This window comes from Podarcis gaigeae (genome assembly GCF_964106915.1).
Source record: "Podarcis gaigeae genome assembly, chromosome: 18".
In the NCBI taxonomy this organism is placed as follows: domain Eukaryota; kingdom Metazoa; phylum Chordata; class Lepidosauria; order Squamata; family Lacertidae; genus Podarcis; species Podarcis gaigeae.
The window spans coordinates 7,909,020-7,932,999 of NC_139696.1; the positions used below are offsets into that span (position 1 = coordinate 7,909,020).

Below are 23,980 nucleotides of genomic sequence, written 5' to 3' on the forward strand. Positions count from 1 at the left end.
ACACGCGTGGGGTGAGTGGAGAAGGATGCTGTTAATAATGCAGAAGAGGGGTATAAGAGGAGAAGGCTTCTCTCCTCTCCCGCTTTGCTCCTTTAAAGCAAGCAGGCTCTGCTTCTCTCCCTCCTCCCCAGCTCGCTGAAAAACTTTGCTGCTATTTAGCCAGCTGAGTGGGGAGAAGAGAGGGACAGAGAGCCTGCTTGCTTTAAAGGAGTCAACCGGACAGGAGCCGCTTACACTCGTGTAAGCGGCTCTTCTCCTCTCCCGCTTTGCTCCTTTAAAGCAAGCAGGCTCTCTGTCCCTCTCTCCTCCCCACTCAGCGGCTCTTCTCCCGCTTTGCTGTTTCAAAGCAAGCCACGGAGGAGGGAAGGAAGGGGAACCATGGATCCTCTGCTCACGACTGCAGCAGATCCCCCCGCCATCCGTAGGCATTCGCTCCATAACACGCACAGACATTTCCCCTTACTTTCTAGGAGGAAAAAAGTGAGTGTTATGGTGCAAAAAATACGGTAATATCCGCCATCTTCCAAGGCGCCCCCTAGCGGCCCCCCGCCCCTAACCCTAACCCTAACCCTGGCCAGTGCAATAAAATTCATTGGATCCCAGTCACGGTTTGGCTAAGGTCAGTTGCTAGTCTTTGGAACAGGGAGCAGAGCTTACACAATACAGAAATTAAATCAACAGACTACGGAAGATGTCTTAAATGAATTTCTCAGTTTATTGATATACAAAGCTTAGGAGAACGAAATGATGTGAAGTGAGCTTATGAATGATAGCGCATAAATGCGGGAAATGGAGCATAGAAAATTGAATACATAGAACTGGCATAACCAAACAGTATTGTGGAATATTAGAATTGATATGGTTAATAGGTAGTCATGACAAAGCAAACAAACTCAAAAACCTAACTCCTCTCCCTCCAGCGTATCTTGTTGTGAGATAAATATAAGTTCCCAAAACACAATTTTTTAAAAAGATAATAGTTTACAAACTAAGGGCAGTACACCAGGATTCATTGTAATCCTTGGCAAAGTAAGGAACCAAGAACTTTCCTCCCATCTTCCTGTTCATGTGAACAGAACTACATAAAACCTGGGCTAAGAATGAACATAATCTCTTTCAGAGGTGGAGAAGGAGCAACATGGATGAGTATCTGTGTTTCCTTTAGGCACTTCAGGAACATGGAATATTTTAAGAATCAGATGTCCCCTTAATTTCTGGTTGTCAGGTGCTCCTTTGTGTTCAGATCAGGCCTCAGCACAATAATGTAGCACTTGGGGAGGAAGATGCAGCCCAGAAGCCCAGCACTGGAGGCTAACATAGAGAAGATCTGCACGGCCACCATGTACTTGCCCTTGGTGCTCAGGTAGGTGGGCACAAAAGACACCCAAACATTGCAGAAGACCAGCATGCTGAAGGTGATCAGCTTGGCTTCGTTGAAGGAGCCAGGCAGCTTCCTGGCTAGGAAAGCCACCGTGAAGCAGGTGGCAGCCAAGAAGCCCAGGTAGCCGAGGGCAACGTAGAACATGGCCACGGACCCTTCGTTGCATTGCAGGATGATCTCTTCCACCTGGGAGTGCATGTCGGGCTCTGGGAATGGGGGAGAAGAGCCCAGCCAGATGGTGCAGATGAGAACTTGCCCCCCAGAACAGGAGATGACAATGGAGTTGGCCAGACTCTTGCCCAGCCATCTCCTCACCCTGTTCCCGGGCTTTGTGGCCAAGAAGGCCAGCACCACCGTGGTGGTCTTTGCCAAGACAGAAGAAACAGCAACTGAGAAGATGATGCTGAAGGCCGTTTGTCGGAGAAGGCAGGTCTCTTTCCTTGGGCGCCCGATGAAGAGGAAGGAGGACCCAAAGGAAAGCAGGAGGGAGACGAGGAGGATGTAGGAGAGGTCCCGGTTGTTGGCTTTGACTATGGGAGTGTCCTTGTATTTAATGAAGATTCCCAACACAATGCCTGCTGTTAAGGACAAGAAAAGGGCAACAGAAGCTAAAACAATTCCCAAATATTCTTCATAAGCCAGGAAGATGATAATCTTGGGGACACATTGATCTCTGTCCTTGTTTGAATGGTGATCTTCTGAGCATTTGGTGCAATGTTCTGCATCTGGGGAAGAGAAAAAGAGTAGCTGCAACATCACTTACAACCCTAATGATCTATGCTCTATTACGTTTTGAAGAACTCTATTATGTTTTGAAGAAATCCTAGAGATTACTTCGTTATGATCATTCCTTTCAACTCTCTTCCAGGATGTGATGAAGGCGATTTATCCTAAACAAATTGAGGAAGGAGCCACATTCCACAAAGTCTGCAGAATTCTCACAAAAAGTGTGTGAGACTGGATTACTGCCCTGCGTTTACTCTCTCCAGAAATACCTTCCCCCTTGGCGTCACCCACCTTCCTGGGCGGAGAAGGTCCCTTCCGCACACCGAGCACAAGCATAGCAGCAAATGGGCTTTCCTTCCAGAACCATCTTGGCGTATCCAGGTCGACATCTTTCTGTACACCTGGAACGAGGTACAGCCTAACCAGAAAGACAAGAAGGTGCAACAAATAGGAACAGTTAGGAGTATTTGTGGGTATGTAATTCACTCATAGAGTGAATTGAAACGGATCTCTGGACTGCAGTCTTTGACCCCCTCATCAGGGTCCTTTCAACCCCCCACTGACTATTGGGGCGACCAGAATATCTTGTTCTTCATAATTAGTTCAGGACAAGTGAGGTTTGCACCACAGAACTCTGTTTGCTCTTCTCCGTTTACCTGCTTCCTTGCTTAATAAATCTTCAAAAAAAATGGCAATGGAGTGTGAAACGTGATTTCCCCAAAGTTCAGGATTCTGATAAACTCTCAGTCATTAATTAAGACAAATTTAATATGACTTTTCCAAATATTGGTTTCCCTCACTCTGTTCTTGAGTCATGCAAGGTTTCCTCTTGTCACTGATCTATTTCCCTAGTTGTTTCTAGTTCATATGCCATTCCTTAATGTAACGGTGTAGGGTGGTTACTCGTGTGTAAACTGCCTCCACTTCAATTAGATTGATTGCTCAACCATGTTTAGGGTTAGAGCTCGCCCTCCGTGACCTGCTAGTCACTTGCAGAATCCGTCAGTGGGCGTTTCTTGAACCTCTTCCAGCATAAAAGCTGCTTGACCCCAAGTCTCCGCCTATGTTCTCTGCGCGGAACGCGTCTGCGCAAGTAAGGGGAAGGCAGGGGCGTGCCAGCACTCTCTCCGCTAGTTTCGCTTGAAGGGTCTTGGAGCCCTGACACCGCTTCCTCCATCTCCCTCTCCTCTCTGTTGGTGTCACGCTGAAACCCTTCCCCTCTGCTGGTTCCCTCCCCGGCGTCGCTCTGGTGCCCTGCCTCCGTTTCTCCCTTTGATGTCAGTTCCCTGACATCCACCTCCCCCCCAGGGCCCCCTCCACCCCCGGCCTGACCCGGAGACGTGACCTTGTCCCCATCTTCTGTCGATGATGCAGGGAAACCTCGAAAGGAGCTGCCGTCATCGTCCGAGGACTCAAACCCCGCTTCCCACCCGCTCCGTTTTCTAATGGCAGGGGCTTCCCAATCTGATTCCTCCTCCCCTGACGATTCTCCTCCTTCCTCTTGGGATGCTGGAAAACCCACAAAGTCCTCCTCCTCCTCATCGGTGGTGGCAAATTGTTCCTCACAGAATCTCTCCAGGGGTTTGGGCTTCCTCGGATACCTGTTGTGGAACTCTTCCACCAGATGCTCATCCTCTATTTCTCCTTCTGGAACCCACGTGTTTTCTGACTCGGGTTCACCCTCCCAAGCCACTAGGTACTCCACCTGCCGTCCCTGCCATCGTGAGTCCAGGATCTCCATTACCTGGTGGTGGTGTTCCCTTTCTTCCAGTGGTGGGTGTGTGAATCCCTCTCCTCCTACCCCCCGGATCCCCCGCTCCCCCCTGTACGGCGAGAGTAGTGACCTATGAAATACCGGGTGGATTTTCATGCTGTCTGGCAACTTGAGCCTGAATGCCACCTGGTTGACTTGGTGTGTCACCTCAAATGGTCCCAGCCGCTTCGGCCTGAGTTTCTTACATCCCCCCTTGAAAGGCAATCCTTGAGTGGATAACCACACCCGGTCCCCCACCCTAATGGTCTCCCCTTCCCGGCGACGCTTATCTGCTTGCCTCTTGTACTCCTCCTTGGCCCTGTCTAGATTCATCTTAAGCTGCCAGTGCAGTGCTTCCATTTCTTCCACGAACTGCTCTGCTGCGGGCACGCTCCACCCTTCCTCCCCCCTCCCGGGAAAGGCCCTGGGGTGACACCCATAATTAGCCAAGAACGGGCTCATCCCCGTGGACACATGCTCCGCATTGTTATACGCAAACTCGGCCAGAGCTAGCTTATCTACCCAATCGTTCTGTCTCTCGTTGACGTAACAGCGGAGATATTGCTGTAATATGCTGTTTGCTCTCTCTGCTTGCCCGTTAGTCTCTGGGTGCCTTGCCGTCGAGAATCCCACCTCCACCTGCAATAAGTTCATGAGCCTCCTCCAGAACCTCGAGGTAAATTGTTTCCCCCGATCGGAGATAACCCTTGAAGGAGTCCCATGCAACCTGAATATGTGATTGACGAACAGCTGTGCGGTTTCCTCTTCTGTCACCGCATGAGAGCATGCTATAAAATGGCACATTTTGGTTAGCAGATCTACTACTACCATGACTGCTGTCTTACCTCTGGATTTGGGTAAATCTGTCATGAAATCTATCGACACCACCTCCCAGGGTTTTCCCGGTGTGGGCAAGGGTTCTAGTAACCCTGCCGGGGCTGCCCGCTCTCCTTTGGCTCTTTGGCAGCGGTCACACTTCCGTACATACTCTCGTACATCTTCCCTCACCTTCGGCCACCAAAACTCCCTAGTGACCAGTAACATAGTTTTGTGTTGCCCAAAGCGCCCCGGTGTAAGGTTGTCGTGAAGCTGTTTGAGCACCCTTTCCTGTAGGCCCCCCCCCGGGCACATACATTGCTCCCTTATAATACAGTAACCCTTCCCTTACCTCGAAGTCCCCCCAGTCTCTCCCATTTTCCCTTAGTTCTCGGATTCTGGTTTGGGCAAATTCGTCCTGGCGAATCAACTCGGTCAGTTCCCGTTTCCCAACCAACGCCCCCCCACAAACCCATCGTTCCTCAGGGAACACATGTCGAGCGTCCGGTGGTCTTTCTCCTTCCGTGTACTCCGGTTTCCGTGAAAGCGCGTCTGCTCTCACGTTCTCTTGTCCTGGCACGTACTTGAACTCAAAGAAGAACTTGGAGAACTCCTGTGCCCACCGAATCTGTCGCTGGTTGAGTACTCGCGCTGTTCTCCAGTATTCCAAGTTCTTGTGGTCAGTGCAAACCTGGATCTTGTGCTGAGCCCCTATCAGGAGATGTCTCCACTGGCGAAACGCGGCATAAATAGCTAACAGTTCGCGATCATACACCGTGTAGTTCTGTTCCAATTCGTTCAGCTTCCTTGAGAAGAAGGCGCATGGCCTCCATGTGTGTTGGGCCGGTCCCGGCTGGAGCAACACCGCTCCTATCGCTCTGTCCGACGCGTCGGTCTCTAGCCTCATCGGTTTCTGCAGATCCACGTGCAGGAGCTGTTCCTCCGAGGCGAATGCCTGCTTTAGCCCCTCGAAGGCACGTTGGGCACCTTCCGTTCAGACGAACTTCTTTTTGCTACTGAGAGAATCCGTTATGGGTGCGGTTAAGTGGGCGAAGTTCTTGATGAACTTCCGGTAGAAGTTGTTGAACGCAAGGAACCTCTGCTCATCCTTCCGGGTTTTGGGGGCCTTCCATTCCAGCACCGCCTGCACCTTGCTGGGGTCCATGGCTAGGCCTCTGTCTGACAACCTGTATCCTAGAAATTCCACTTCCTTGGCGTGAAACTGGCACTTTTCCAGCTTGACCCACAGTTGGTGCTCTTGTAGCCTTTTCAGCACTTCCCTGACGTCCTGGACATGCTGTTTTTCATTGTCCGAATAGATCAGGACATCGTCCAGAAATGCTACGCAGTTCTTGTACAGCAGGGGACCCAGCACATGGTGCATGAAGCTTTGAAAACAGGCGGAGCCTGACTGTAATCCAAATGGCATAACTAAGTACTCAAAGGCCCCCAGGGGGGTGAACATGGTGGTTTTCCATTCGTCCCCCTCTCTCATCCTAATCAAATTGTAGGCTCCCCTAAGGTCCAGCTTGGTAAAAATCTTACCCTTCCTTACCCTGGTCAGAATATCATCAATTCTAGGCATTGGGAAGGTCACGGGTTCCAATACGAGGTTCAATTTTCTATAGTCCACGACGAGCCTCGGCTGATCCGTGTTTTTCTTATCCACAAAAAACACAGGGCTGCCGCCTACTGCCTTCAATTCTCTTATAAACCCCCTTTTCAAGTTCTTGTCTATAAAGTCTCGCAACTCCTGCATCTCTCTGTCGGACATGGCATACAGCTTACCCACCGGCAGCTGCGCCCCCGGGAGAAGATTGATTTGGCAGTCGAAGGGCCTACGTGGCGGTAGCCTGTCCGCTTCCCTCTCGCTGAAGACCTCTTGTAAGTCTGTGTACTGTGGCGGCACCTTCGCTTTCTGCTTCAGCGTGGTTGCTGCCACTCTGGCCAACCTCACCCTGGGCTTCTCCCCTCCTAGACAGTGTTTCAAACAGTGGGCTGACCCAAATGTGACTGTGCGTTGGTGCCACGCCACCACTGGATCATGTAGCACTAGCCAGCTCATCCCCAGTATTATCGGGGGTCCCGCCAGTGTGGCCACGTGAAAGGCAATGGTCTCTGTGTGCCTGGACACACTCATTCTCATTGGCGGGGTTTGGTGGGTCACCTCCCCCCCAGTAACTCCCTGCCATCTATCGTGGTCACTTGGAGCGGGAAATCCAGTGGCAGCAAGTGGATCTGGTGCTCCAGCGCAAACTCCTTATTAAAAAAATTACAGGAGCTGCCTGAGTCCAACATTGCCTTCACCTTGATTGGGTGTCCATTTGGGAGTTCTAGCGCCACCTCTATCGCTATAGAAACCTTGGGTGGGTCCGGTTGGGGCACTTCAATTAGTTGTTCGCTTGGCTGCTGCGCCCCCCGTGGGCAGTCAAGCGCTGGCGTTTTCCTGCACCTTTGCCTCTGCCCCCTCCTCCTCGTTTCCAGCGGCCCCCACCATCCCTTGCCAAGCCTTTCTTTGTGGGCAGACCCTGGCAAAGTGTCCTGGCCTCTGGCAGAGGAAACATTTCTTGGAGTTTTTCCCAGTCTTTGCCTCCCTTTTGACTATTTGGTGGGCGCTCGGAACCTCGCGTGCGCGCGCCCAATCAATTTCCATTGGCACCACGTCATCGGAAGGCTGCCTTGGCATCTCAGGAATGCGGTAGTCGTGGCAACGCTCCCCTCTCCCTTCCCGCCTTTCCAAAGCGCGCGCTTCCTGGCGAGCGCCTATCGCCAGCGCAGCTTTCGTCAGCTGATCCATAGTCTCCGGGCGGGGCGCACGGGAGAGCTCATCCTTAACGGCTGGGGACAACCCCTCCTCAAACAGCATCCGTATGGGCGAGCTGTCCATATCCCATTCGAGCCTGTGTATCAGCATCGCAAAGCGGGACCAATAGTCTCTAACGGAAAGGTCCCCCTGCTTACATCTCATCAGCTCCCGTTGGGTCACACTCTCCCCCAATTGGCTGGAATACATCGCGTCCATCGCCTGAAAAAACTTCTGGACGTCCTTCATGGTGGGGTTATGCGCGGCCATTAGGGGTCTAACCCATTCCCTCGCGCTGCCCTCAAGGTGCCCCACGATATAAGCCACTTGCACCGCCTCGTCAGCAAAATCATCATGCTGCAGCTGCAGTGCGTACTCAATTTCTGTCCGGAATCCATTATATTCTTGGGGTTTTCCCCCAAATTAGTGTACCAGTCCGGGTACCTTCTTTGCTACTGGGGTGGGTCTCACCTGCGCGTCCTGGGTGCGCCTCTCGTCCAGCCGCGCCATCAGCAGTGCTACATGCCGTTCCAGCTCCTGGTTCCTCTTTACCAGGTCCTGCGCCCCCGCAGCCGGCTCCGCTGCCCCGGCGCCTCTGGTCTGGCTCATGTTTCCACTGCTTACTCACGAGTAACAGCAAGGGACTGACGGATTGCTGTAATGGTGTAGTGTGGTTACTCGTGTGTAAATCAGATCGATCGCTCAGTCATGTTTAGGGTTAGAGCTCGCCCTCCGTGACCTACTATCACTTGCAGAATCCGTCAGTGGGTGTTTCTTGAACCTCTTCCAGCATAAAAGCTGCTTGACCCCAAGTCTCCGCCTATGTTCTCTGCGCGGAACGCGTCTGCGCAAGTAAGGGGAAGGCAGGGGCGTGCCAGCACTCTCTCCGCTAGTTTCGCTTGAAGGGTCTTGGAGCCCTGACACCGCTTCCTCCATCTCCCTCTCCTCTCTATTGGTGTCACGCTGAAACCCTTCCCCTCTGCTGGTTCCCTCCCCGGCGTCGCTCTGGTGCCCTGCCTCCATTTCTCCCTTTGATGTCAGTTCCCTGACACTTAACATTAACCTTATATTACAATAGGGTTTTTTTTTTTAACTTCTCATCCTTCACCAACAGCTGTGCACTTCTCAATTCCTGCACATACAATAGTTTAACATTTGCAACATCTACAAGTGAGCTTACTCCACAAATTAATAAATCCACTATAAATCAGTAATTATCATTTCTAAAATAAATAACTTTCCATCCTTCTGCATGTATGAAAACCCAATAGTTCACTTTTACTAGGGGCTTTCCCTTTTCTTCTTATCAACGTAGTCCTTTCTGTCAAAGATTCTGGTGTCTTCATTGAGGACCTCTGTGCTCTATCCTTTCTTTGAGCACCCCAAATTCCCCTCCTATCTCAGCTGCTGTGGAAAGAAGGAGTGGTGGTTGCAGCTGTTATTGATGGTCAAGACACCATTGGTCAACCTGATATCCTGATATGGTCATTTTTCAGCAGTTGTTTAAGGAAAAACATACTAAGCATCTCCCCGCCTTCTCCCTCTGTGATTCCTCCTACCTTATTGAATTTCTTGTTCCACTCAATGGCTTCTGGGTTAACGGTGAACTTTATGCCAGCAGACGTCTCTCTCCTTATATTCCCAATTTTCACAAGGTCACGAGACTGATTGGGAAACATCACCCAGTTCCCAATATCAAAGTCCGCTGGCAGCTCCCAGTTCTCATCCAAGCACAGCCTGCCTCTGGAAGTATTCAGACACCGGATTTCTCTTAGGAAAGGGTGAAGCTGGAATGGCAGGGGGAAACACCAGCATTAAGAATCCGGGAAGCCAAGATGGATATCTCAGTCCTACTCACTTCAACCTCTTATGATTTGGGGCTGCGTGTATCTCATGTAGACTGGAATTCCTATTCAGCCATTTTTATTACTACAGACCCTGCAAGTGCTCCAATTTTCCAGGGATGTCCCTGAATTAGAGACAGTTTATCATTTGATCCTGGAATTTCCCAACTTTGCTTAGAATGTCCCTATTTTCATTGGAGAAATGTTGGCAGATGTGGAGTTATCCAACCCACAAGCCGTCCAATCCTGTATCGGGAATTTTAATTTGTTTAATATTTTAGTATGAATTTCTTTATGTTGGGAGCTGCCCAGAGTGCTGAGGCAACCCAAGAAGACATGTGGGTTATAAACAGTGCTATTTTTCTAGGGAAAAAAGGTGCCGGAACTCACCATGAACACCTCCCTCTGAGAATGGCAATGGCACCCACCTGAAAGGTGCCAAAACTGAGTTTCAATGAGTTCTGCCTTTAAAAAGCTCTGGATATCAACAGTAAACACTGGTCAACAACAAAATTTGTTGTCTACATTTTTTCAGTTGATTTAGAATGAATCTGATGCACTGAATCCAAAAATCACATTGGTTTTGCTCAATCAGGTCAAGTTTTTGAGCTATGTCCACATGTCATTTTTTTACGTTTTTGTTCACATGTACGCTTGTCTGGAGCATTTTAGAAGAAGTTGGTGGGGGTAAAATGCCATGTCAAATAATTATTTTGATTGGAAATGATTATTTTAATGACAAGAAGTATTCAGGTCCAATAGTTCTGGTGATTATGTTGAAAAGGGATCAGTTTGAAGTCATCAAACCTTGAAATCTTCCATCAATCGGTGCGGCAAAGCATAAAGTTATTTTGGTATTAAACTTGGTGACCAGGATAAAGCTTGGGCACCACACATGGTGTGCAAGGCATACACCGAGACTCTACGTGGGTGGACCAATGGCAAGAGTAGTCTGAACTTTGGAATTCCCGTGGTTTGGAGCGAGCCGACAAACCATGTCACTGACTGCTACTTCTGCGCTGTTGATGTGACTGGGATCAACAGAAAGAACCGGAGCAGCCTCAAGTATCCTGATCTTCAATCAGCACGTTGTCCTGTAGCTCATTGTGCTGAAATTCCAGTGCCTATCTTCGGAGAACTTCCTGACATTAGTGACGAAGATGCCTCCAGTGTTGAAGGACATGAAGAAGAAGTGGTTCTTGAAGATGATGCTCCACATCCATTTTCCCAAAAGGAGTTGAATGATCTAGTTCGCGACCTCAGCTTGTCAAAGGACTCTGCTGAACTGTTGGCATCCAGATTGAAGGGAAAAAACCTCCTCTCTGACAGTGCTCGCATCAGCTTCTTCTGCAACAGGCATCAAGAGTACCTCCGCTTTTTCTCGGAAGAGAAGGACTTGATGTACTGTGCAGATATTGCGCAGCTTCTGCTCAAGCTTGGAGTGCCACAGTACGAACCCAAAGATTGGAGACTGTTCAATGACAGCAGCAAGCGATCACTGAAATGTGTTTTGCTAAACAACGGCAACCAGTACCGATGTTTTCTGTGCATGTGGGATAGTAGGGACCGTGCTCAGCATTACACGAAGAAGGACTGGCCTGTGCGGGAGGAATTGGTGCCTTGCAAAGAAAGGAACGTCATCAATGACCCCCTGGTGGACAGAGACAGAATACTCTTCCCACCGCTGCACATCAAGCTTGGCTTAATCAAGCAGTTCACCAAGGCTCTGGACAAGGATGGTGACTGATTCACTTACTTGTGCCAGGCTTTTCCAGGATTGACCATGGAGAAGTTGAAAGCTGGCACGTCAGATCCGTCAGCTCATCAGAGATCCAGAGTTTGGAAACTCAATGAACGAAGTGGAACTGGAAGCGTGGAAGGCATTTGTTCTGGTAGTGAAGAACTTTCTTGGCAACAATAAGGCCAGAAACTACGCAGAACTTGTCAACAACATGCTGACAGCTTTCAGAAACCTGGGCTGCAACATGAGCGTCAAGATGCACTACCTATTTTCACATATGGACCGGTTTCCTGAGAACCTGGGTTCAATGAGTGACCAGCAGGGGGAGAGATTCCATCAGGACATGAAAGAGGTGGAGACCAGGTATCAGGGTCGCTGCGACGCAGTCATGATGGCTGACTACTGTTGGACTCTGAAGAGAGACCTCCCTGCCGCCGAGCATTCCAGGAGTTCCAAGAAGTTCAAGCCCTGAAGTTTGAAAAATGGTGAAGCAACATGCAATTTGCGTGTACTTACCTTTATCAATGCCCACCATTCAGTTTACAGTAATCGATGTTTCTATGAGGTAATCAATATATGTTGTTGGAAAAACATTTTTTTCTCTTAAAAACATATTTAGGATGATATGTGTTGACAAAAATCAGCCGATAATGCCACAAAAATGTAATCGATTTTGTCACAAGATCTGATTTTCTTTCAAATCAACATAGCACAAAAACCTGACCTGATGGAGATAAACTGTCAGGGAACTGCCATCGGAAAGGCAGGTGGTGGAAGGGCTCTCGGAAGCTAGGAGAGACTCAGCAGCGGAGGAAAGCACCAGCAGGGGGAGAGAGGGAGTCCCGAGAGAAAGTGAGTCGGAGGGATGGCTCAAGGAGTCTTCCAGCAAAAACAGTGGCGAGGTCTCAGGACCTCCATTAGGTACACCCACTCCTCGCCGGAAACTGTCGCGCCGAGAATCCCGAAGACGCGTTTCCGTCAAGGAACTTTTATGTTTGAGTAGATTCCGTAAACGCCCACTGTCGGATTCTGCCAGCGATTAAGGGAGTCATGTTTAAGGGGCTCCGCTAAAGACAGAGTGTTGAGAACCATGCCCAAGCTCTGAGGGATCTAGCTTTACGCACAAGCAGCTCATCATCCCATCACAGCAATCCGACAGTCCTTGAAAGCCGCTTGTGCAAGGAGAGGCATCATGAGCAACCCAACAGGAGCCGGAGTAGCAGGAGGAGCTGGAGCGGGTCCAAGCCTGGAAGAAAGGTACAGTGTGTTGGAACTCCAGCTAGCGCTGCAAACGGCGAGGCTCGAAGAGAGGCGGGCTCAGGATGCAGACAAGGGGAAAACCACCCCACTCGCCAGGAAGGTGCCAGGGTTGGTGCAAAAGTTTGGGGGTGATCCCAGAAATTATCAAGCCTTTAGGACAGAGATGCAATACGCCCTCAATCTGCAGTTTGATGACTTTCCCGATGAGGAATCCAGAGTGGCGTTTGTCATTGGGCATCTCGAAGGGGGGGCAAAGGACTGGGTGAGGCCCCTGATGGCAGCGAATAATGACGCTCTAAAGGACTCGAGAAAGTTTTTTCGCGCCATGGATCTGATGTTTTCCAGCGAGATTGAGCAAGGGGTGGTGCGCAGACAGTTGATGGCGTGTAAACAGGGGAACCGATCCGTCCGAGAGTACTGGACAGAGTTTACCATGTTGATCCATAAATTGGGGTGGGACCTGTCTGCGGACCCGATACAAATGCTGTTCGAAGAAGGGCTATCCTCGGCGGTGAAGGATGAACTCTCCCGCGCGCCCAGGGCGGAGTCTATGGACCAGCTGACTAAATCCGCACTTGCCATAGGAGCGCGCCAGGAGGTGAGAGCCTTGGAGAAGCGGGAAGGGAAAGGGGAACGTTGGAGTGATTTCTGCATTCCAGAGATGCCAGAGCAGCATTCCCCGCCAGTAGAACTGATGGAGATTGGAACAGCGCGCGCGCCCGGAGTTTCAAACACCAACGAAGGGCGGAAGAAGGAGGGAAAGAGCACCAAGAAATGTTTCCTCTGCCAACAGCCAGGTCACTTTGCCAGAGTCTGCCCTCAAAGGAAGGGATGGCAAGGAATGGCGGGAGCTGTTGGGGGGGAAGAGGAGGGGGTTAAGGAGCAGGTAAAAGCCAACGCCTGGTTGCCAGCATCGGGGCACAGCAGCCAGGCCAAAGATCAGTGAATGTGCCCAAGCCTGAACCCCCAAGACCGGCGCTTGTCGTAGAGGTGGTGCTAGAACTACCAAACTGGACCTGAGGGGGGGCGTATAACCTGATACGAATGAGAAAGGGAGACGAATGGAAAACTACCATGTTCACCCCCTTGGGGGCCTTTGAGTACCTCGTTATGCCCTTCGGTCTACAGGCGGGCTCAGCCTGTTTTCAATCATTCATGAATCACGTCCTGGGACCTTTACTTTACAAAAACTGTGTAGCATTCTTAGATGACGTATTGGTGTACTCAGAGAATGAGGAGCAGCATGTGCGGGACGTAAGAGAGGTACTGAGCAGGCTGCAAGCAAACCAGCTGTGGGTGAAACTGGAGAAGTGTCAGTTTCATACCAGAGAGGTGGAATTCCTGGGGTACCGTTTGTCAGACAAGGGATTGGCCATGGATCCCGGCAAGGTTCAAGCGGTACTGGAATGGAAGACACCGAGAACAAAGAAGGACGTGCAAAGGTTCCTGGGGTTTGGAAACTTCTATCGGAAGTTCATCAAGAACTTTGCCCACTTAACGGCGCCCATCACTGACTGTCTCAGCAGCAAGAAAAAAAATTTCTGGACGGAAGAGGCGCAGCGAGCGTTCGAAAGGTTAAAGAAAGCGTTTGCGTCGGAAGAACAGCTTTTGCACGTGGATCTACAGAAACCGATGAGAGTAGAGACGGACGCCTCAGACCGAGCGCTAGGGGCGGTGCTTCTCCAGCCGGGGAAGGATGCGTCGGAATGGAGACCGTGCGCCTTCTTCTCACGGAAGTTGAATAAATCCGAGAGGAACTACACTGTGTACGACCGAGAACTGCTCGCCATTCATGAAGTGTTCCGGAGGTGGCGACACTTGCTGATTGGAGCGCAACACAAGGTCCAAGTGTGCACTGACCACAAAAACCTAGAATATTGGAGAACGGCCCGAGTACTGAACCAGAGACAAGTGAGATGGGCCCAGGAGTTCTCCAAATTCCATTTTGAGATTTGTTACGTACCAGGACCAGAGAACGTCAGGGCGGACGCTCTCTCCCGAAAACCTGAGTATTTAGAGGGGGAGGGAGTGCCTGAGGAAAGACATATCATTCCCGAGGACCACTGGGTGTGTGGGGCGGCATTGGTGGGGCAAAGGGAACTGGTAGAGGGTACCGAGAATGATGAATACGCCCAAGAGAAACTCAGAGAACTCGGGGACAGGAGAGAACACAGGGGGGTTTGAGGAAAAGAACGGGGCGTTGTATTACAAAGGGGCACTGTACATACCCGATGGGGAACTGAGGGGCAGAGTGCTCAAGCAGTTACACGACAGCCCCACAGCAGGGCATTTTGGGCAGCACAAAACCATGTGGTTGGTTACAAGGGAGTTCTGGTGGCCCAAAGTGAGGGAAGATGTACGCAAGTATGTAAGGGGGTGTGACCGCTGTCAGCGGGCAAAAGGAGAGAGGTTGGCACCTGCGGGGTTGCTAGAACCATTACCCACGCCAGAACGACCATGGGAGGCAGTATCCATAGATTTTATGACGGATCTGCCACGAGCCAAAGGGAAAACAGCTGTCATGGTAGTGGTAGACCTATTAACCAAGATGTGCCACTTTATAGCCTGCTCACATGCGGTCACGGCCGAGGAAACTGCCAAGTTGTTTGTAGAACACATTTTTAGGTTGCATGGCGCCCCCTTGAGGGTGGTTTCCGACCGTGGGAAACAATTTACCTCCAGGTTCTGGAAGAAGCTTATGAGCTTACTGCACGTAGAGGTCAACTTTTCGACTGCCCGACACCCAGAAACAAATGGGCAGGCGGAAAGGGCAAACAGTATCCTACAACAATACCTGAGGTGTTATGTTAATGACAGGAAAAATGATTGGGTCGAGAAATTAGCTCTGGCCGAATTTGCCTACAATAACACAGAGAATGTGTCCACAGGGATGAGTCCCTTCTTAGCTAATTATGGATGTCATCCAAGAGCATTTCTGGGGGAAGGAGGGGAAAGATGGAGTGTCCCGGCAGCGGAACACTTTGTGGAAGAAATGGAAGCCATCCATAGGCAGCTCCAACTTAACTTAGAGAGGGCCAAAGAAGAATACAAGAAGAATGCAGACAGGAGAAGAAGGGAAGGCGAAACCATAAGGGTGGGGGACCGGGTGTGGTTATCCAACCAAGGCTTGCCATTCAAAGGGGGTTGTAAGAAATTGAGGCCCAAACGACTGGGGCCATTTGAGGTAATACAAGTGGTCAATCCGGTGGCCTTCAAACTCAGGTTGCCTAACCATATGAAACTGCACCCAGTATTTCACAGGTCCTTACTGTCACCGTACCGAGAGGGGCGGGAGTTTGGGGGACGTGAGCGGGAGAGCCCTCAGGGACCAATCGTAGAAGAAAGGGAACGCAGCAATCATGTGGCAGAAATCGTTGATTCCAGGTGGAAAGGCAATTAGGTGGAGTATTTGGCAGAATGAGAAGGGGAACCGGAGTCAGAAAACACATGGGTACCGGCAGAGGAGGTAGATGACGAGGTTTTAATAGAAACGTTTCACCGACGGTTCCCAAGGAAACCGCAGCCTGTGACACTGTTCGGTAGGGAACACTTCGGCACCACCGACGAGGAAGAGGAGTTCGAAGGGTTCCCAGAATCAGGGCTGGGAGAGGGAGTAGACTCCGACAAGGAGGAGTACTCAGGGAGAAGAGACGGTAGTCGGTGGACAGAGGTGTTCGAGTCTTCTGACGATGAGGGAGGTTCTTTCCGGGGTTTTCCATCCTCACCACCCATAGAGGAGGGGGCGGGAGGGGGTGAAGGGGGCCCTGGAGGGGAGGTGGATGTCAGGGAACTGCCATCGGAAAGGCAGGTGGTGGAAGGGCTCTCGGAAGCTAGAAGAGACTCGGCAGCGGAGGAAAGCACCAGCAGGGGGAGAGAGGGAGTCCCGAGAGAAAGTGAGTCGGAGGGATGGCTCAATGAGTCTTCCAGCGAAAACAGCGGCGAGGTCTCAGGACCTCCATTAGGTACACCCACTCTTCGCCGGAAACTGTCGCGCCGAGAATCCCGAAGACGCGTTTCCGTCAAGGAACTTTTATGTTGGAGTAGATTCCGTAAACGCCCACTGTCGGATTCTGCCAGCGATTAAGGGAGTCATGTTTAAGGGGCTCCGCTAAAGACAGAGTGTTGAGAACCATGCCCAAGCTCTGAGGGATCTAGCTTTACGCACAAGCAGCTCATCATCCCATCACATAAACGCATGCCATTCCCTGATTCAGCAGTGCAAAAATACCCTAAAGCAGTTGTAGAAATCTAGACAACATTCAAAAAGTAAAAAATTGTCGCCCAGTGATTATCGTTATGGAATGGGACGTCTCTATTTTCATCAGAGAAATGTTGGGCTGTATGCTACTATTACTAGTACTAATACTAACTATGATATTTTACAGGTCTATCCCCAGTCAAGATCAGCATCTGTGTGGACTGCAGTTTGCAAAAAGGGGAAGGAAATACCTGCCACGGCTGTAGCCTTTGGGGTCCCCATTGCTCTCCTTCCTCCACCATCAGCCTCCTCTGGGATCTCGATGAAAGCGAAGCATGCAAGGCCTGAGCCACAGCTTGAACATTGATGTAAGTGCCATAGCTGTCTTCGGACAGGGCTCTCTCACGGTCCTCTTGGGGCAATGGCTGCAGTTTCTCCTCCTCTCTGCATCTTACCCTGCCTTTCACGGACAACAGATGCTTTGAATATGAACACTGAAATGCTTGATTGAAATAATCCCCAAGATTGGTCTGCCATATATATGTTTCACCTTTGCTGCTCCTTATTCCAGTCTGAATTGCAAAGGACAGAGAACCATGGAGGTGATGGAATAAATTTGGAGGGAGGTAAATGCCAGTTCTGATTTCTAGCAAAGCTGTTGTGATCCAGACTTTCGCCCCTATTTCCTTCTCATAGAAATGATGTATTACCACGATTTCTATGATACTCACTGCATTGGTTAAATAGGAAACAAAGACCCCAACTTGTCTCCATAGGAAAAAAGGTTCCCCAGGCGTGATAAATTGATCCATATCATTTTCTGGTACTCTTTTTGATAAAGCAATGCAGATCCCTTTGCTGAGCATCAGAGGTTTCACAGCGCTCACAAATCTTTCTCCATTGTCATTGTCTGGAGCGAAGAGGCCAATCCACGTCCATCCAAAATGCAGGAGCAATTCAACAATCCCCTGGTACTGACTTTCCTCTTTGGGAGTCATCCGGTAGACAAAAGGGAACAGGGTTTTACCTTCGAGAACCTGGGCAGTGAAGCCATAACTGATCTAGGAAGCAAAGCAAAGATCAGCAATTTATTTTACTTTCATCATAAGATTTTTAATTATCTAAAATGACTGATATCTATCTAAATCTCTGCTGGCTGAGGCTGATGGGAGTTTTAGTCTGAAACATCTGGAGGTGTCAAGTTGGTGAAGGCTCAGTTTTGAAAAAGGGATGTTGAATCCATAGCTCAGGATCTTCCCATTTTTTAAAATATCCCTGCTTGACGTATCCAAAGAGAAAGTAGAATTTTATGCAGTTGAAATTCTCTTTCTCTCCATGCTGTCTCACTACTTACCTGTGGGATTTTGTAGATGCCTGACAAGGCTGAAATCACTCTTGAGATGAAAGTGTTGCTTCTTTCAAGAACAGCCAGCAGGTGATTCTGTTCTCCACACTGATAATTGGGAATATTGCATCCACTGCCTGCAAGCAGCTCTAGCATGGCGTCCGAAGTCATCCTTGCATCAAAATGGTTCTCATAGAGGCTGTAGCCCAGCGTGATGTTGGGTAAGAGCCTGAGATCCTGGTTGATCTCTAGGATGGTGAGTGGGAAAGGCAACACATGCCAGTTGAACCTAGGTGCCTTCCTGCAATAAATGAATTCTTTAAAAAGAGTGAAACTGATATTCATATGAATGGGATGGAGGAAACATTATATGATCCACACAGATTGGTATTTATTTATCCTTTTGCATTAATATCAAACCTTTTCCTGTCTAGCATAGAACAAAAATTTGGAGATCTGCTCCATGACTGGAGCTTTGATGCAAACAGCACACAGAGCTGTTCAACAGTGGAAGAGACTCCCTCCGAAGGTGACCATGTGTCATGGATGCTTCAGGTAAGATTCTTCCGGGTTCCTTCCATCTCTACAACTCTATGATTCTATTATATAGCGGTTCTATGAGTAAGAAATGAAGGCGCCCCTCAAAATGTGTGATATACTGGGAAGTTGCTGCAAGGGCTGCTTTTGCTGCAGTGGTCTTTGGCTTCTTCCAAGGGGCTAGACTATAGGTAGATAAGAGACCATTTGATTGAAGGAGGAAAAGCACCAAATACCTCAGTCCCCTTTTAGTTACAAATGAGGCCTGGTGGCTTGCAGGTTTGAGTGCATGGTAAAACCTATAATTTTGCCCATGTTTGGATCAGTGACTCCACCAAAGAGGACACACCCTGGTCTGTGTTATTCCATATGATCATTTTATTTGAAGCATATCGTTCCACCCATAAAAATCCACCCATTTTCAAGTGTTTCTTAAAACACTTCTAATTATTTTTTTAAAAAAAGTGACAGAAAGGAAAAAGTGCTAAGATTGGAGGAGGAAACCTTTAATGTAGCCCATGGTGGGCTGTAGGTCTCCTGTGGTACTGTGTCAAGAGAACTGGGCTAAGGTTGTTCACAAATGATCCAAAAAGAATAAACAGAAACTAATTTTGGCAGCTTGGAAATTGCTTGAGTTTCAGGATAAAGAACCCCCTGGGAAGAGAGGGAACATTCTTTTCCGAAGCCCAACTGACATGGACAGGAATTGACCAAATATGGATAACTAGAGGTCTGGCACCTAAGACGAGAAAGGTGGAAATCTGCCCAAAGACCTGCTCCGACCATAACGCTGTAAAGATGGACATGAGACTAATACCAACCGGCTCCTTTAGATGGAAGATGAATGACAATTTGTTTAGAGATCAGGAGATTATTAAGAAGGCCCAAAAAGCTTTGAAGGATTATTTTGAGATAAATTTGAACACCACGGTGGAAAAAAGAATTATCTGGGACGCAAGCAAGGCGGTTATGAGGGGGTTTCTGATACAACAGAACGCTGTAAAGAAAAGGGTACAAAATGAGAAAAATATAAGATTTTGGAGAAAATTAAAGAATGTGAGAAGAAGTTAAGATCGAGACCGAAGTCACAGCCGATTCTGAGAGAAATTAAACTTTATCAAGCACAATATTCTAAATTGATAAATCAGGAAGTAGAATGGAAAATTAAACTAATGAAACAAAGATCATTTGAATCGGCTAATAAATGTGGAAAACTGTTAGCATGGCAGTTGAAAAAGAGACAAAAATTAAATACAGTTACAAATCTAGAGATTGAAGGAAGAAATATTCAGAAACCTGTGGAGATCAGAAAATGTTTCCAGAGATATTTCAAACAACTGTACACTCAAGGGCCGCAAAATGAGGTTGAGATAGAACAATTCTTGATAAAGAATGGACTACCAAAGTTGTCACAAGAAAATAGATCAATCCTGAATTGTAAAATAACACGACAAGAAATTGAAGAAGCCATTCAGAATATGCAATTGGGCAAATCTCCAGGGCCAGATGGGCTTACCTCCAAATACTATAAGATATTGAAAGATTATTTGATACATCCATTGATGGAGGTTTGCAATGAAATTATGGAGGGGAGGAAGGCACCGGAATCGTGGAAAGAAGCTTTCATCATGTTGATACCCAAATTGGAAACTGAAAAGACACAACTTAAGAATTACTGTCCCATCTCCCTCCTAAATGTGGATTACAAAATATTTGCAGACATTTTAGCAAGTAGATTTAAAAAAGTTTTAAATGATGTAATTCATAAGGACCAGGCAGGCTTTCTTCCAGGTAGACATTTGTTTGCCAACACAAGGAACATTATTGATATTTTGGAACTTTTGCAAACAAATATCAATACAAAAGCTGTGTTAATTTTTATAGATGCGGAGAAGGCCTTTGATAATATTTCATGGAAATTTATGAAGAAAAATCTGGAAGGGATGGGAGTGGGACAGGGATTTGAAAATGGGATAGATTCAATCTATTCAGAACAAAAGGCTAAATTGATAGTTAACAATGTGGTGACAGAAGAGTTTAAAATTGAAAAAGGAACACGACAAGGTTGCCCTATCTCTCCCCTGTTATTCATTTCGGTCCTGGAGGTGCTCTTGAATATGATTAGAGGGGACCGGTTGGTTGAAGGAATTCAGGTCAGAGCGAAACAGTATAAACTTAAAGCTTTTGCAGATGACCTGGTTTTGACTCTACAGGAGCCAGAATCTAGTACGAAAAGGGTGTTACAACTGATTTATGAGTTTGGTCGGGTGGCGGGATTTAAATTAAACAAGCAAAAAACTAAGGTATTGGGGAAAAAATTGACAGTTACAGAGTCAGAAAGGTTTCAGAAAGAGACAGAGTTAAATGTGGTTAAAAAAGTAAAATATCTAGGGGTGAACATAACAGCAAAAAATCTGAGTTTCTTCAAGGACAATTATGAGAAGTGTTGATCAGAAATTAAGAGAGATCTAGAAAGTTGGTCAAGAATGAAACTTTCCTTGTTAGGCTGAATTGCTGCTATAAAAATGAATGTATTGCCAAAAATGTTGTTTCTGTTTCAGACTTTACAGATTGTGGATAAAACGGAGTGCTTTGGGAGGTGGCAAAGAGATATTTCCAAATTTGTCTGGCAGGGCAAAAAGCCCAGAATTAAGTTTAAGATATTAACTGATGCTAAAGAAAGAGGGGGCTTTGCCCTGCCAGACTTAAAGTTGTATTATGAATCAGCAGCTTTTTGCTGGTTGAAAGATTGGCTGCTTCTCGAAAACACTGATGTATTGGATTTGGAAGGTTTTAACAATGCTTTTGGTTGCCATGCATATTTGTGGTACGACAAGGTTAAAAGTCACAAGGCTTTCAAGAACCATATTGTCAGAAAAGCAGTGTTTAATGTCTGGACAAAATATAAAGACTTACTGGAAAACAAAACCCCAAGGTGGCTATCACCATTGGAGGCTAAGGCCTGGAAAAGACTCAATATGGAGGCCGAATGGCCGAAGTATTGGGAAATATTAGAAAAAGATGGAGATAATTGGAAATTGCAGAGTCTGGAGAAAATGAAGGATAAAGTGTGAGATTGGTTACAGTATGCTCAGATTAAAGAGGTTTTTAAACTTGATAAAAAGTTAGGATTCCAGGTGGAAAAATCGAAGTTGGAAACAGAATTGTTAGAACCTAAGACTAAGGTACTTTCAAGAATGTATAACTTGCTGTTAAAATGGAACACACAAGATGAAACGGTCAAATCGGCTATGATAAAATGGGCACAGGACATTGGGTATAATATCATGTTTGCTGACTGGGAAAGGTTGTGGACCATCGGGCTGAAGTTCACTGCATGTAATGCTTTGAAAGAAAATGTTATGAAAATGATATACAGATGGTACATGACCCCAGTCAAACTTGCAAAAATATACCATTTGTCTGACAATAAATGTTGGAAATGTAAAGAAACTGAAGGAACGTTCTTTCACCTCTGGTGGACCTGCCCTAGAGTTAAGGCTTTCTGGGAAATGATATATAATGAGTTGAAAAAGCTACTTAAGTATACCTTCCCTAAGAAACCAGAGGCCTTTCTTCTGGGTATTGTCAGCCAGAAGGTGTTAAAGAAGGACCGAATATTTTTCATGTATGCAACAACAGCAGCAAGGATACTTGTCGCCAAGCACTGGAAAACCCAAGATTTACCCACGCTGGAAGAATGGCAGATGCAACTGATAGATTATATGGAATTAGCAGAAATGACCGGCAGAATCTGAGACCTGGGAGAGGAGGAAGTGGAAGAGGACTGGAAGAAATTCAAGGCTTATCTACAAAAATATTGTAAATTGTATGAATGTTAAGAAGGATGCTGGATTATAAACAACATGGCACCATTAAGCTAGTTGAAATGAATTTGAAGATAAGTGAAATTTATGAAAAGACAAATTTTGGATAAATATTAGGTTAAAATTAAGTTTTTAAGGTTTGGATAATGGTATCTAAAATTAGGGACACAACATTGGAAAATTAGAAAATAAGAATTCAAATAAGGTGATAAATTGCTGGCTAAATTTTTATAAATTAGGAACGCAGGAACGGGAGATGTGAGGGAGTCCAAAGAAGTGAAGGAAATATGCTTATTGTATGTTATATGTTGTTTTGTTTTTTCTCTTTTATTGTATTAAGAAAATCTTTAATAAATATTTATATATAAAAAAAGGAAATTGCTTGAGTTTCATGCCTCCTTCTGGGATAGGAAACAGGTACCTATGGATTCTAAGTGAAGAAATATCAAACATCTCACTACTTAGAAATGAGGTCAGTTGTGTATGTGAAAAAAGGAATAATTCCTTTTCACATTTTAGAGACCTGACTCCACGAACAAGGAAGTCTCCTGATTCATATTATTTTATTCACCATTCCAATTAATCAGCCACCAAACGTCACCCAGAGAATCTTAAATTCCATTTGAAAAACTGTAGCATTCCCTAACAACAGTTTCTGAATTGTCCAAATGGAATAATATTGAATAAAACCCTTGAGCCTTGGAAATTGCCTGATTTTCATGGAGGTGGGGAAATTCAGCGCATCCTTTTGACTCCTGACCAGATTGATTGGCACCCTTGCATTCTACTAGAAGCAACACAGAATCAAAGGTAGGAGAGTGTTTCACTAAGGAAGACCAAGGGAACATTGAAATAGGAGAGGTTTGGGTGGAATATTTTAGTGGACTTCCAACTCCCATCAGCCCAGCCAGCAGGACCAATGGTCAGGGCAGGGTAGACCTGCAACATGAGGACAGCCTTGGCTCCCTAGCCCTGAGAAAGGCGCTCTTTCCTTGATATATAGGAACCATTACCAGGACTGGAGGACCACGAAACCTATCCACATATGATTTTATATACCTCTCAGTCCTGGCGAAGGGTGTCTGAGAAAAGACGTATGGAGTTTCCTTATAAAAGGATTTTGGAGATATGATTCCAGTGATGAGAAAGTGTTCAGGCCAGTAGTAATTGCGATCATCCGTTTGATCCCTGACCAGATTCAAGGGGCATTTCGCCTTGTGGTTCCCGCAGACTCCAAAGGGCATCATGAGCAGCAGAAGCAGCAACAGAAGGAGCAGGGATCTCATTCTGGCTCTGCCTCCTCCTCCTCTTACCTGCCAAGGAGGCAAAGCAGAAGAACCCAAAGACTCTTGCAAGACCAGACTGGGTGGGCTTTCCCAATCTGGGTGGTTTTCAACTCTACCTTCAGAGCTCGGAAGCACAAGGCAGGCACACCCCTCTGTCACCAGCTCTGCATCTTAACTCAGTCTGTCTCCAACACAGGAAATATTCTCTGCACCAACTTTTTCTTTCGCAGACACAGCACAATTAATATTGTCATGTTGCTTTCCGAGGCTCATGCAATCTCCCGAAATATCTCCTGAGCTTTCACCAGATGAGATGACTATAATTTTGATTATTCCAAGTGGAATAAGTTTCATCACAAAAACTTTCTGGAGTCCTGAATGGCTCAAGCGGCAGGTGCAGAGTTGGAGAAAAACACCCCTGATTCTAGCCGATCCCTTCTGATGAAACTGATGGAATATGATG

At 47.3% G+C, this 23,980-nt stretch overlaps 2 protein-coding genes across 7 annotated transcripts in view; one reads left to right on the forward strand and one right to left on the reverse strand.

The window, feature by feature from the left end:
* Positions 1–23,980, forward strand: part of LOC310835552 (vomeronasal type-2 receptor 26-like) — a gene marked incomplete at its 5' end in the record, with an annotated part of 84,076 nt that overhangs the window by 2,725 nt on the left and 57,371 nt on the right. The window contains 4 exons of one of the 6 annotated variants that reach the window (XR_014559700.1): positions 2,371–2,518; positions 16,710–16,890; positions 18,302–18,422; positions 23,428–23,911. Of the gene's footprint in view, positions 1–2,370; positions 2,519–16,709; positions 16,891–17,363; positions 17,471–18,301; positions 18,423–22,750; positions 22,807–23,427; positions 23,912–23,980 lie in introns of those variants that run through there. The other 5 variants (XR_014559701.1, XR_014559702.1, XR_014559699.1 and 2 more) reach the window with 5 other exon arrangements.
* Positions 697–23,517, reverse strand: LOC310835868 (vomeronasal type-2 receptor 26-like; the record flags this gene model as incomplete). The annotated part of the gene is made up of 6 exons (XM_083720857.1): positions 697–2,106; positions 2,399–2,525; positions 9,039–9,266; positions 16,774–17,583; positions 17,877–18,168; positions 23,291–23,517. 6 exons carry the CDS (start codon positions 23,515–23,517, stop codon positions 1,208–1,210), a joined length of 2,583 nt encoding a protein of 860 aa, XP_083576983.1. The 3' UTR covers positions 697–1,207.